Raw genomic sequence first — 15,000 nt, 5'->3', positions numbered from 1 at the left:
AATAAGTAACTCAGTTCCGTTCCGTGTGAATCGATACCAGGCAAGGCAGCGCAGTTCCTTATCAAAACCAATCAATTAAAATTGATTCAATTCCTTTCGATTCAGTCCAATTCAACATAGGGCTGTTGGCCCCCAGGCATGTCCAGTACCGTAAAGAATACCCCGTCCCTATAAACCACCTCTCCCGGCCCGGTCAGGGGTCAGGGGTCAGTAGGGTTGGTGTGTAGGCTACTTTAGTTCTAGTCAGGGGCTGACCGGGTCATAGATCCTAGCAAGCTCTAGCCCCGCCCACATCAGGGTCATTGTTCAGAACAGTGGCTGCCCTAATCACAGCCCACCAGCCAGCACCACCCCCTCCACACTTAACTGGCTGCACAGGCACTCGTACTCCCCCATTAGGAGAGCGCTAGCTCTGCGTACCCACGCTCCCACTCTTCTCAGGCACTGACGCTAACGAAGCTAGCCGGCGACGGAGGACGTAGGTTCACACAGAACAGCACGTCCGCACAGTGCTAGCAAACTCTGCTTCACCTGAGGACTACTGTCCTGAGAGGAGAGGGCGAAGCTGGGCGAACCACGGCCGTGAAGCCGGAGGGAGGAAGAGGAAGAGGAGGAGGAGGAGCGGGCCGAGGCCTACCTTCTTCGGCGTCGTTGCGGGCGGAGGCCTCGAGGAGGGCGACGCTGGCGGAGAAGGAGACGCGGTGGCGGGCGTCGGGCGCGGCGGGGGCGGCGCCTCCGCGGCGCTTGTCGGCCTTGCGCTTCCTGCTCTGCATCTCCTTCTCGTAGAGCGCCCAGCGCTTGAGCTGCTGCGAGCGCCGCCGCTGGGCCGCCCGGAGCCTGTCCAGGCTGGGCGCCTTCTCCAGCTGCTGCAGCTCCTTCAGCAGCTCCAGGTGATTGGCCATGGCGCCGGGACGGTGGGGGGGGGCGGGGGGTGGGGCTAACGGGCGAGCCGGGGGCGGGGCGTCTCAACGAGGGCTGCTCCTCCTCGGGTGGCCGCCTGCCATCGCGTGCCTGGGCTCAGCTCCGGCCGGCTCCACCTGCTGGGCGGGAGGAGGAACTGCGGTTAGCGAACCTGACCACAGCGTCGGCGGCTGGAAGAGCTTACATCCTGTTTCCCCACACATATCTACGGTCAGGGGTCAGCCGCCCTAGTCCCGGAGAACCACAGGATCTGGTGGTTTATCTTACTACTCATCACATAATAGATCACTTAACGCAACCAAAGCCAGCTAACCCTCCACACCTGGGGCCTGTATCATAAAGCAGGATCACTGAAATAGCTGGATAACTGCGCTGAGTAAAACACGAAACAGCTCCTTTTACTTCAGTCCATGTTGCAGATTTGGGAGGGTGCAGTTATCCAGCTAACTCAGTGCTGGATGCAGTGCAGTTATCCAGCTAACTCAGTGCTGGATACATTGCAGTTATCCAGCTAACTCAGTGCTGGATACGGTGCAGTTATCCAGCTAACTCAGTGCAGGATACGGTGCAGTTATCCAGCTCAGTGCTGGATACAGTGCAGTTATCCAGCTAACTCAGTGCTGGATACATTGCAGTTATCCAGCTAATTCAGTGCTGGATACGGTGCAGTTATCCAGCTAACTCAGTGCTGGATACAGTGCAGTTATCCAGCTAACTCAGTGCTGGATATGGTGCAGTTATCCAGCTAACTCAGTGCTGGATACAGGCCCCAGGCTTTGGGGCCGACTTCAGAATGAAAGCAAACCCCGGTAAAGACCCTGGAGCTCCACAGGACCAGGGCTGCAGGCTCCTTTTTGAAGAGCTCACCTAACATTCATCTCCAGACCTGCAGTATTCCCTCCTGCTCTTGGAGATCCACAGGTTTTTGCATTGTTACTCGACACTTGATCGATTAAAGCTGTCAATTTCACAGTCACCTAACCCCACCTGGTTTCTGGGCCTAAATCCGATGTTAAGGTGCAAACTCACACTGCTCACACAGAGTCCTGGGGGGGGTTTTACACTCAACAGCACTGCAGGCTTCCAGTAATGACAGACGTGCTGACAGAGATTTTGCAGTTAGGGCAAAAGAAACCGAAAATCCTTTTACGCTGAGGCAGCGGCGCAGCGAGGGGGGGGGGGGGGTGCAGAGGGTGCAATGCACCCGGGCGCCACATCAGCGGGGGCGCCCAAGAGCGTACGAAAAAACTGACTGACTCAGGACAGAACTAACGTTAGGAGAATAACGATAGTTATCCACCGTTAGAAAGAAGTTAGCCACCGTTAGCTTGCTAACTTAACCCGCTCTTTCCTCCAGTCCTGCATTCAGTTGACTTTAGCCTGTTTATCACATGGCTAGCTAACGTTAGCTATCGATAGCTAAATGTAAATAATGCTCTGCTGATAACAAACCAGCGATTACTAACTAACGTCAGTGTAACACATGATGACACATAGGTTGCACTGCGTGTTTTTAAAGAGGTGTTAATTCGCTTAATTTATCAATATCCCCAGCGAGGAACAGAGCAGAGAGGGTGCTGATGCCAGCATTAACAGTGACGGAGTGACAAGTAATGCTAGTGGAGGACGAGGCTGGCAGGTAGGCTGTTACCAGGGACATAAGGGCTCAGATGAAAAAAGAAAAACAAATAAAAAAATGTAAATAAATCTGTTTTATATTGATCAACACTTTTTTTCGGGGGGGGGGCGCCAAGTTGCGTCTTGCACCCACCCTGAGAAGTAGGTTGTTGCGCCCCTGCGCTGAGGCAATGGGAACAGCGTACTATTGGCCAGATGCTTTCTGCGCTTCTGCGTACGAAGAATCATCGGAACTTTCCAGTCACTCAGGCTTCTACACCTGCCTCACATCCTGTCAAAAGACGGACGCAAAGATGACCTAGATTAACCACTTCCTGTGTACCCAGCGTCAATCTGAACGCTCAATCTGCTCATCAATCTGCAAAACAAATCGTCATGACACGAATCAGTTCCTCTTCGAGATGAACGAATTAACTTTGCCTCAGCATTGACATGTTCGTGGGGGATATTCTCAGATTACATGCTAATCCAAACTAAACACCGGTACATCTGACAAATCTCCAGGCTAGCACGGCACATTGTCCGTTGTGGGCAGCCGAGTTTTGAATTCATGTTAATAAACAGATTCATAATTACAAGTTTAGCAGACTATTTATGATGAAAATGAACCCATACATTAAAATGGCCTAAATACAGATACCCAAACACCCCAAAATCCAAGAGTTAGCGGATATCTACAGCCACTGTAGTTTCTTTTCCAGGATAATGGCAGACTTGATTGTATACAATGCTTATATCTGCTCCTGCTCATAAGTGTGTCGTGCTCCTAATGACCTGACGTGCAACACTGACTCCGGTGCTGCTGGTTCCCGTCTGAGTGGGACAGAGACCCTCCGCTTTATTTCCTCTGAGCTGTTTTCTTCTGCATACAAACGAGAAGGCATAAAACAAGACGAGCTTCACCTCAGCCAAAACCACAAACTACCACGCTCCGCCGAGCATGAACAGGAAGCCGGAGGCTGACAGACTTCCTGTCACATCATGTGTAAGACACAAGGCGGTCGACAGGCAAATTAGGGCTGGCGGGTGGGGGGGGGGGGGGGGGAATATAGGAGCAATGACGTAAAACACCATCAGAACTGATAGGATTACTGAAAAGTATTATGCAAATAAGACCCAGGTTGAAAAATACAGACCTTTAATGTCTGCTTCACACACTTTGTATTGTTTCCAAACAGCTGATATTTTGGGAGAGATGTTACGGCAGTATACCAATGCAGCTTGCACGTGGACACAACTCTCATTTCTTACACTATAAAACCGCAATACAGATCGGCCAAAATAAAAATTTACCGATCGCAGGTTATGGAGCGAAAACCGGTCGGTTCTGACCCACGGCCAGCCGATCGGTGCACCCCGACACCAGGGCAATGCGCCAGTGTTCAAATACCATCGGATCCCGGGGTGGGGGGTCTGACTGGGAACAACAGGAGAGCGACAAGCCTCCCCTCAATCTAACCCAAACCCCAACCCTCCTTCCACATGTGGAGCGACCCTACAGCTGGGACACCAGGAGAGCAGAGGAGAGCACAGAAGCAGAGAGAAGCAAGAGGAGCGCTGTCTTTTACACACACACACACACACACTGTCACACACACACACAGACACACATACACACACACACACACACGCACATACACACAAATACACACACGTACACACACACACACACATACATATGTATACACACACACACTCTCTCTCCCTCTCAGCATCTAGGGCAGTCTCTCAGCTATATGCTTGAGACAGAGCATATGTGACACTTCTGTAGGAAGCCAAGAAAAAAAGCCCCTTCTGCCTACTGAGGAAAAAGCTGAGAACTGGGTTATGTGCCATGTCTTGTGTAAACCTTCCACAGGAACACATGCCTGTAGTCAAACGGGAACTGTTGCTTTTGTTTATACAAAACCTTCGTGTAAACTGGGGATGCAAAGATTCCCGATTGTTTCTAAGGCGTTTCCACGGTTAAGAGGGTTTCTCATTCGTTCGCTGATAGAACACAGCCCAGCATCACCGTTATAATACGCAAGTGGAGAGCAACAAAGAGCAGTTTTCCCACTGCCAGCACTTCCATCGCTATTAAAGCCGCGTTTCCATCGCTATTAAAGCCGCGTTTCCATCGCTATTAAAGCCGCGTTTCCATCGCTATCAAAGCCGCGTTTCCATCGCTATTAAAGCCGCGTTTCCATCGCTATTAAAGCCGCGTTTCCATCGCTATTAAAGCCGCGTTTCCGAAACGCGTTGCAGGCTAATTAGAGGCGCGGGACGTCGTCGCCGGGCGGTGGACTGCGCCGGTTAGCGCGCTACCCCGTCAGGGGCGCGCCTCGGCGGCCTGCCGAAAAGCACACAGCCCCGCCGACCGACGCCGCCGCGGACGGCCGCTCGCACGAAGCAGCGCGAGCGAAAGCCGCGCGAAGCCGCCACCGCGCTCAGTTCGGCTGTCCCGCGGGCGAGCCGTGACCCGCGGCAGCCCCGCCCCTCAGGCGGGCGCGGCGTACAGCGGACAGACAGACTCCAACGCACCTCGGCTAAACGATGTCGCATCTCATTTCCTCCGACTCAGAAAATTAAAAAAAGAACGAGTTCCTGTATTTAAAGCTCTGGATTGCATGATCAGATGGGCCCTGGGATTATTCGATGAAATCGGAGAAATGATTACATTAGGCAGAGAGAGAGAGAGAGAGAGAGAGAGAGAGAGAGAGAGAGAGAGAGAGAGAGAGAGAGAGAGAGAGAGATTATCACTCGACATTTCAAAAATAGACTAAGCGCAAAACCCAACAGAAACACAACAAAAATCACAAACAACTCAACGGAAACCCACGTAGGCCTATGCGAAAGAAGCAGAGGCAGGTCTATAAATATCTGAAAACGTACAGAACAGAGAAGGTATGCACCGAATCCTCGTGCATTCATGTGCCTGCCCCGGAGAGGGAGAAAGGGAAAGAGATCCACACTGAACATTCAGTACTGAGAATGCGTGCACTTAATCCATGCATTTACCTGGAGAGGAAGAGGGGGGAAAGAGAGGAAGAGGGGGACACAGATGGGGACTGTGAGAAAGCTATGGCAGTGAGAGAGAGAGCAAGAGAGCTATAACTGTGAGAGCATGTGTGTGTGTGTGTGTGTGTGTGTGTGCCTGTATATGGGTGTATGTGTTTGTGTAGGTGTGTGTGCCTGTAAACGTGTGTGTGTGTTTGTGCAGGTGTATGTGTGTCTGTACATGTGTGTGTGTCTGCATATCGGTGTGTGTGTGTTTGTGCAGGTGTGTGTGTATGTGTGTGTACCTGTTTTTTGAACATGAGAGGCCATAAGAACTGCACTTAGCATCAGTGCTGTTGCTGCAGCAGGTGCACTGTGTGTGTGTGTGTATGCGTGTGTGTGTGTGCGCATGTGTGCGCGTGTGTGCCTGCGTGTGTATGTGTGTGTACCTGTTTTTTGAACATGAGAGGCCATAAGAACTGCACTTAGCGTCAGTGCTGGTGCTGCAGCAGGAGCACTGTGTGTGTGTGTGTGTGTGTGTGTGTGTGTCTGTATATCAGTGCTGTTGCTGCAGCAGGAGCACTGTGTGTGTGTGTGTGTGTCTGTATATCAGTGCTGGTGCTGCAGCAGGAGCACTGTGTGTGTGTGTGTGTGTGTGTGTCTGTATATCAGTGCTGGTGCTGCAGCAGGAGCACTGTGTGTGTGTGGTGTGTGTGTGTGTATATCAGTGCTGTTGCTGCAGCAGGAGCACTGTGTGTGTGTGTGTGTGTCTGTATATCAGTGCTGGTGCTGCAGCAGGAGCACTGTGTGTGTGTGTGTGTGTGTGTGTGTGTGTCTGTATATCAGTGCTGGTGCTGCAGCAGGAGCTCTGTGTGTGTGTGTGTGTGTGTGTGTGTGTGTATCTGTATATCAGTGCTGGTACTGTAGTGTAAATGCATCCCATAGGGACGGCACCAGCATGATTTCTTTATCACATGCAACCTTCCGCTGACCAAAACGTGTAAAGCCTTCCGCAGCTGAAGCAGGAGTGTTCAGCAAGAGTGTTCAGCAGGAGCGTTCAGCAGGAGTGTTCAGCAAGAGTGTTCAGCAGGAGTGTTCAGCAGGAGTGTTCAGCAAGAGTGTTCAGCAGGAGTGTTCAGCAGGAGCGTTCAGTAGGAGTGTTCAGCAGGAGCGTTCAGCAGGAGTGTTCAGCAGGAGTGGTCAGCAGGAGCGTTCAGCAGTAGCATTCAGCAGGAGTGTTCAGCAGGAGCGTTCAGCAGGAGCGTTCAGCAGGAGCATTCAGCTGAATTGTTCAGCAGCGGAGAACGCGGGAACCTCTCACAAGCCGGAGACAGGCCAAGCGTGCTCCAGCCACGGGCGGCAGGAAGAGCTCCGCCCCTTTAAATGTCCAAGAACAGGAAACGGCCCGTCGGCGGCCAAAATAAGAAAGCCCCGCCCACTGGGGTCGCAACCCCGTCAGTTAGGGGTCTCCTGGGAGACGCCAGAGCAGGTTCTGAGTGGGGTGGGGGGGGGGGGGGGGGGGGGGGGGGGCGGCGCGATGAGGCCACACATGTTTTAAATAGTTTCAGCGCTGTTGACTCTGCATCTCCCTTCCTGGATTTCACACAAACGGTCTGCTCTCCCGTTTCAAACTCTCACTGGGGGGGCTGGCCCGAAGAGGGGTTCCACAGGAAAACGCATAACCCCCCCCACCCCCCCACCTTAAACCTACACCTGCACCCGTGACCAAAACAGGTTCACACAAACACACGCCCAGCCAACTTCTCCTTTTGAAGATGTACAATAGAAACCTTCTACATTAGAATCCAGGGTTTTCCAAATTTTACACTTTTCACCATATGAGGCAGTGATGGACGAGGTTTTGAAATGACACAAGAATTAAAGAATAAAAACGATCATAAATGATTTTCCACACGCACACCGATTCATGCAGTGGAGTCGCTGACTCTCTCCGGACCGCAGGCGTGAGAACCCAGGCCAGCAGTTCCGCAGTGTCAGCTGAATTTCACACCAGTGATTCATTAACACCATTAACCGCCCAAATAATCCACGCACCTTGTTCTCAAGGTCCCGCAGGACTGCTGCTCGAAAGGAAACCACAAACACCTGCCAATACCGCGGACTGGAGCGCTGACACCCAGCGCTAGTCTGTAGCTAACTGATGAACCTGGACGGGCTGACTGGCCTGTTCCCAGAATGACGCGTTCTCTCGCTCCAGCGAAGATTTTTCTCGTGGAAAAACGCGTGCCCTTGGGTGTAAGATTAACGCATTACGCCATTGGCCCCTGCGGAGACAGCGCTGGCACGGGGGCGACGTGGCGTCACCGGGCCGCGTGCGGTACGGGGATGGCACCGGGCCCGGGGGGGAAGAGGGGGGGGAGGGGGGGGGCTGACGTGTGGGTCAACGCACTGCCCTCGTGTTCTGCTCTCGCTAATTCATCTAATCACCCGTAACCGCCCCCGAGCAAAGCTGATTATCGCGCACAGATCCCAGATCCCCGGGAGCGGCCAGGGGGGGGGGGCGGGTCAGATCCGGGAGGACCGGCTGTAGCTCTGCACACTACATACACACCCCCGGTTTGACCCTATACACCCCTCTCCAGTACAGTTTCCGCTACAGGAATGTGCAGTTTCCAGCTCCACTGAGCACTTTTACCAGTAAAAAACCACAAGGAGGGTTTTTTTTTTAAAAAGGGAAACGCAAAAACACAAAAAGATGATAATTTGGAACATTCTTACTGGTCAGAATAATTGCTAATACCTGTATTTCATTCATCAAAACCAAAATCTTTTCATCTTCGTCTGAAAAGACCATTTGAAGTTATGACATCATCGAAAACTCCTTTTCTTAGCGGTCAAATGCGTCTCTTGAGTTGGAGAATACTGGGTAACAGCGATACAACAGTTTTCTCAGTATTTCTGAAGTCACAATCACAGCACTCATGAGGCAGCTGAAGGCCTGGTGTCGTCTTTTAGTTTCATCTGAACTGCAGCCTTCACCACATTTCCTGAATCTGTTCTCTTCAGTGGAGTGAATGGAGGCACTATACCTGGGTGACATCACTGGCATTAGTATTATGTGTGACACATTATAAATGAGACAGCTAAACTCACCTTAAAGTGGGAACCAACATATTAAATACTGATTTTCGGCTTGAGTTCCTGCGATAGATCAGTGACCTGTCCAGGGTGTAATCCTGCCTCTCGCCTAATGCATGCTGGGATAGGCTTCAGCACCCCCCGTGACCCTGCCCAGGTATAAGTGGGTATAGATAAAGGATGGATGGAGGGATGGATGGATAGCTTGAATTCCTGTTTAAAGACTACAGTTATTAGGAAGATTTATCTGTCAAAGGCACTGTCGGATAAAGCTATTTAAGTATTTATCCTCTTGGATGAATACTGCCAACTGCTCTTTATTTGAAATGAAAAGTAAAATAATATTTATGTGTATTTGAGTCTTGTCACATCATGATGTGATGGTTATTATATTCTGACCTTTACTTGACCAGTTCAACACTGTTGCATCCCACCCCCTTTCCCTTCCCACCCAACACTTCTCCTTTTCATGGGCTGAGCACAGCTGTGCTGTACTGTGCTGACTGAGACTGGTCGGCGCTCTGCTGAGACCGGGGTGTGCTGTGTTAAGGCCAGGCTGTGTTAAGACCAGGCTGTGTTGTGTTAAGACCAGACTATGCTGCATTGAGACCAGGCTGTGCTGTATTAAGACCAGGCTGCACAGTGTTAAGACCAGGTTGTGTTAAGGATAGGCTGTGTTAAGACCAGTCTGTGTTAAGGATAGGCTGTGTTAAGACCAGGCTATGCTAAGTCCAGGCCCAGGCTGCACATGGGTTCAGCAGTAATATGGGTTCAGCAGTAATATGTGTTCAGCAGTATTATGGGTTCAGCAGTAATATGGGTTCAGCAGTAATATGTGTTCAGCAGTATTATGGGTTCAGCAGTATTATGGGTTCAGCAGTAATATGGGTTCAGCAGTATTATGGGTTCAGCAGTAATATGGGTTCAGCAGTAATATGGGTTCAGCTGTAATATGGGTTCAGCAGTAATATGGGTTCAGCAGTAATATGGGTTCAGCAGTAATATGGGTTCAGCAGTAATATGGGTTCAGCAGTATTATGGGTTCAGCAGTAATATGGGTTCAGCAGTAATATGGGTTCAGCAGTAATATGGGTTCAGCAGTATTATGGGTTCAGCAGTAATATGGGTTCAGCAGTATTATGGGTTCAGCAGTAATATGGGTTCAGCAGTATTATGGGTTCAGCAGTAATATGGGTTCAGCAGTAATATGGGTTCAGCAGTATTATGGGTTCAGCAGTAATATGGGTTCAGCAGTAATATGGGTTCAGCAGTATTATGGGTTCAGCAGTAATATGGGTTCAGCAGTAATATGGGTTCAGCAGTAATATGGGTTCAGCAGTAATATGGGTTCAGCAGTAATATGGGTTCAGCAGTAATATGGGTTCAGCAGTATTATGGGTTCAGCAGTAATATGGGTTCAGCAGTATTATGGGTTCAGCAGTAATATGGGTTCAGCAGTAATATGGGTTCAGCAGTAATATGGGTTCAGCAGTAATATGGGTTCAGCAGTAATATGGGTTCAGCAGTAATATGGGTTCAGCAGTAATATGGGTTCAGCAGTAATATGGGTTCAGCAGTAATATGGGTTCAGCAGTATTATGGGTTCAGCAGTAATATGGGTTCAGCAGTATTATGGGTTCAGCTGTAATATGGGTTCAGCAGTATCCCTCCTTCTGTTCTGCTGCTGGAAGTGCAATCTGACCCCAGGCCAGGCTCCGCCCTCCCACCCCTCCGTGACCCCTCACACTGACCCGATCCTTCAGCTTCCTGTCTGAGCATTCAGCGAGGGGAAGTCACCCCCCCCCCCCCCCTCCCCTTCAGACAGGGTGGGGCTGCATTTTTTACTGCCTCCCTTCTCCCAAAGGGCCAGTCCACCCCACCCCACCCCACCCTCCTCATTACTGTTCAGGCTTATCTCGTGCCAGGCAGGCAGCACAGCCACCAGCTGGGCTGAGAGCCGACCGCACTGGAAACAACACCCACTGCCATTTAACGGGCACTCCAGAGAGCCGCGGGCAGGACTGCGACGCGGGCAGGACTGCGACGCGGGCAGCTCGCGGGCACTCTCCCGTATCTCCCTCGCACAAAAGCACAGCTTTCGTCCGTGCTCAGCTTTTTCTCTTACACTTTCCAGCGAGCTGGGCACCGTAAAGGGAAGGAACAGAACACTGTGTTCAGCTGGCTTCATTCGCCAGAGGGAAAGCCCGAAAACACGCACTTCAGGCTTCTCAGCAGAAGGCAAGGTACCGTCCCCCCAAACCCAGCGTCTCAGACGGGTACCGTCCCCCCAAACCCAGCGTCTCAGACGGGGGTGCGCAGCGCCGGCGAGGGCTGGTGATCGGGCCGGCTCAGCTCAGCCGTGCCTTTCTGCTGATTGACTCAATCGCGCGAGCGCTCACAGGGCCAAGGCGGAGCCCGGCTCAGCGCGGCCGTCCCCGTCCCCCGTCCCCCGCCCCCGTCCCCTGGGCCCGGCGGAGGAGCCGTCCCGCTCCGGCGGCCGGCGGGAGGAGCACGCGGCGCTCACGTGCTCCCGTGCGAAAGTCCAGCGGGGCTCAGCGGAGGCCGGCGGGGCGGGTTAGCGGGCTAGCGGGACCGCTGATGCAGCGAAACTGAGCGGGTACATGGTTAACCCGCATCCCCTGATGGGAAAACAAGAACACGCGAACCCAGCGACTCTCCGAGGGCGGGGGGGGGGGGAAGACCACGGCTCGAGAGTCACAGCTCGCAACAGAGAGAGATAAAACAGAGAAAAGCGCGGGAGAGACGTGTCCGCCACTCAGGCAAGCTGGCAGGCGAGTCCAGCACTTAAACACATCAGCAGCTCCCGCGTGCGCACCGCTGCATTCAGCACCAGAGAAAGGAGCACTCTGGGCCAAGCGCGGGCCTACCCGCACTCATACCGCGGTAAAGAGTGAGGTCAGAGCTCAGGGGGACCGAGAAGACGACCCTTTTCGAAGGCACCTGGCTTTATTTCCACTGTTCCCACACTATAATAGGTACGTTTCTGTTCTGCTTCTTGGCTTCTAAAAGCGCCGTTTCTTTCAGAAAGCAGACCTGAAGCTGCCTGTGCTGTGTGTGAGTGGCTTTTGACAAAAGTGTTCAAACCTCACCGGCTCCAGAGAGACTCGAGACCATGGCCACTCTGTGATGTCATCCTCCAACCTCACACCAGCCAAGCAGAGGCCTCTGCACCCTTTGACTTTCTCCACCCTCCAAAGAAACAGAACAGAGCAAGGGCCTCTATACCCTCGCCTTTCTCCACCCTCCAAAGAAACAGAACAGAGCGAGGCCTCTGCACCCTCGACTTTCTCCACCCTCCAAAGAAACAGAACAGAGCGAGGCCTCTGCACCCTTCGACTTTCTCCACCCTCCAAAGAAACAGGACAGAGCGAGGCCTCTGCACCCCCGACTTTCTCCACCCTCCAAAGAAACGGAACAGAGCGAGGGCCCTCCACATCCCCGGCCGTCCCCAGCGTCCTGGTAGAGGACGTTTTTATTTTTTAAAATTCAGGCGGGATCGCTTGTCCTACTTGGCGCAGCAGGTGGGACGGCCCCTCCTCCAGCGGCGGCGGGACTCGAAGCGTTCGGGCCGGGCGGATTCTGGGTCACCGTCTCCCCAGCGACCGACGGAAACCAGGGCGAGAGCTATACAAAGCCGTCGCTAACGCCACCGCTAACGCCACCGCTAACGCCGCCGCTAACCTACCGACGCTGGCTGCAGGACGGCCCTGTTAGCGTTAGCATTAGAGCCGTCGCGGATCCCCTCAGCTACCGTTTCTGGGGCCGCTAACATCTGCGTTTAGGCTTTTAGCAAAAGGTCGTGTCCAAAGAAACTTACAAAAGTGCCCTGAAAAAAGGCTATGCAAAGAGCAAGAGACAATTACCAATTAAGCTATCAGTGTGACAACCGATAGTAATAGTAGTCATTACGTAAACCTACAACGTGATATTAAGCGCCACAGCGGGTGTCTGAGGAAGGCTGAGAAAGCAGAGCTCTGAGCCGCAGATGGGCATTACAGTACCGTGCTAAAATTAACATGAACTGAGCCAATCAGCCGAGGACGATGAGTTCAAGCCTGAATTCCAGCAGGCAAGTTTATGTGCCTGTAGGCTAACTGTGCCACAGCTGTGCTGCAACACAGGACATTGTCATATAGTTATTTATGCCCCTTCACAAATGTTCAGAAGATGTGTCAGATTGTAACATTTTGGCTTCGGTGGCAGTGGGAGGGAACCTTCAGTGATAAACACACAAAGCTGAGCGTCCAGGGGATCAGCCGTCCCGTGGACTGGAGACTGCAGATCAGGGGGCTGAACTGGAGAGCAGGCACCACAGACCTTCTACAGCAGCCGGGCACACTCAGGTTTCCGTGGGAAAACGGGTTCGGTTCATTACCCCTTTCGCGAGAAGTCACGCAACGCGTGATGTCAGTTTGCGGCGCTAAGAGGACCAGACCTCTCCGTTCCGCTCTGGCCGTCTGGCACGTCGCCCTGTGTTTCTTTTGAATACTGCTACAGGTATATCTCTGTAGATTGGCTATCGGTCGAATTGTACGATACAAACTACTGTTTGTTAGGTCAATGTAACGATTAGTAATAACAAATGGGCCTTTTTTAGCCTTCTTGGTCATACCTCATTTTTGGTGTCCCTCAGAGTAACACTGACGTTCTCCACTCCTGCATGTTTGCTCTGAATAGCAGCGGCTGCTAAGCGACGCAGCGGAACGGCGCTTCTCATCCAACGGGCAAGCCGATTCCTTTAGGGACACGAAGCTTCGAACCTACGACAGCGTCCAGCGACCTCCTAAAGGAGATCGTGAACTCGAGCTGTGCGTTCCCTAGAGGCGTCCTGGCGTGCGGAAGCGAGCCCTCCCACGCACGTTCCTCATCGATGCGCAGGGTCATAACATCGGCCCGACGGACAGACCGCGGCTCCCAGCCGTTGCCAAGGCAGCGCGCCCAAAGGAGACGCGCACAGCCGCGAAACGCCAGTCTGGCAAACGCTCGCCATCCTCTCCTTACTTTGACATTCGAGAGCTCCAGATGTTGCACGCAGCCCAGCCTCTGGCTTTCGAGAAGCCGCCGGCGCGGGGCGCTTCATCGATCGGGGAGTTTCGGGGCTCCTCTCTGCACCCGCGTCTAAGTGGCTGAGCAAATGCGCGGAGCTTTCCCGACTACAGCAAGCGCGCACCCGACGCGGGGTTGGTGTGCGTTTCCCCCTCCATCGCTTGGTTACCGGAGTAATTGCCCCTTTGTCTGAAGGCCTGTGTTTACGGGGTGGGGCTCCACCCAGCCACAGAGCACGGTGCAGCCTGACATCAGCCTGTTTATTCTGGAACCTCATCTTAGTTTGTTTTTTTTAAAATTTTTAAATAACTTCCCTACCCACAGGCGTCTATTGAAAATAGTTTTGCTGCAAGCCCAGGAGCCTTGGAAGGTTGTTCTTGGACGCCAGAGGGCTTTTTTTTGCGTACTCTATGGAGAAAGCTCGCCCTCGCTCTGGGGCCTTCCTCTCCCTCACTCTGGGGCCTTCCTCTCGCCCTCGCTCTGGGGCCTTCCCCTCGCCCTCGCTCTGAGGCCTTCCTCTCTCCCTCGCTCTGAGGCCTTCCTCTCTCCCTCGCTCTGGGGCCTTCCTCTCTCCCTCGCTCTGAGGCCTTCCTCTCTCCCTCGCTCTGGGGCCTTCCTCTCTCCCTCGCTCTGAGGCCTTCCTCTCTCCCTCGCTCTGGGGCCTTCCTCTCTCCCTCGCTCTGGGGCCTTCCTCTCCCTCATTCTGGGGCCTCTCAAACTCTCTCTGTCTCCCACCTTCTACCTCTCTAACACTCTCCCTCCCTCTCTCTCTGTCCCTCCCTCACTAACTCTCTCTCTCCCTCTCTCTCTGTCCCTCCCTCTCTAACTCTCTCCATCTCTCTCTATCCCTTTCTCTGTCCCTCCCTCTCCCTCTCTACCTTTTTCTTTCTCTCTCTACAGCTCAATCTCTCCCTTGCTTTCTCTCGATCCCTCTCTCTTTCAGTCCCTCCTCCTCCCTCTCTTCCTCCCTCTCACCCCCCCCCCCCCCCCCCCCATGGGCTTACCCACCTGCTGACCCCCCTCCTTACTCCTCTAGCCCTGTGTGCATATTCCATTGAGCTGACGAGGCACCAGGAGTGCAAAACAGAGGAAATATTTTTGGGGGAGGGACACGGGCCCCCTCACTGCCCAGTACAGGATAGCAGCCCATAGGCTGGGGGCCAGTGAGGGTAGCACTCAAAGGCATAAGCTTATTAATATCATTAGTAGTTTTATTTAAAAAAATAATCATTAATTAAAGTTTATTTTCAAGAGAATAAGTATCCTATGAAGTTATGTGTCCTTGTCATAGTTGTT

General features: G+C 52.7%; 1 protein-coding gene across 1 annotated transcript in view; it reads right to left on the bottom strand.

The window, feature by feature from the left end:
• ppp1r16b (protein phosphatase 1, regulatory subunit 16B) overlaps positions 1 to 15,000 on the bottom strand; it is a 104,952-nt gene that overhangs the window by 75,905 nt on the left and 14,047 nt on the right. The window contains exon 2 of the mRNA XM_035388786.1: positions 638 to 1,040. Within this exon, the coding sequence (XP_035244677.1) occupies positions 638 to 902 (265 nt within the window). The 5' untranslated portion in view covers positions 903 to 1,040. The remainder of the gene's footprint in view (positions 1 to 637; positions 1,041 to 15,000) is intronic.

Source organism: Anguilla anguilla, chromosome 13, assembly GCF_013347855.1.
Source record: "Anguilla anguilla isolate fAngAng1 chromosome 13, fAngAng1.pri, whole genome shotgun sequence".
NCBI lineage: Eukaryota > Metazoa > Chordata > Actinopteri > Anguilliformes > Anguillidae > Anguilla > Anguilla anguilla.
Note: the sequence above shows the minus strand (reverse complement) of the source record. Positions and strands in the feature narration are given on the sequence as shown.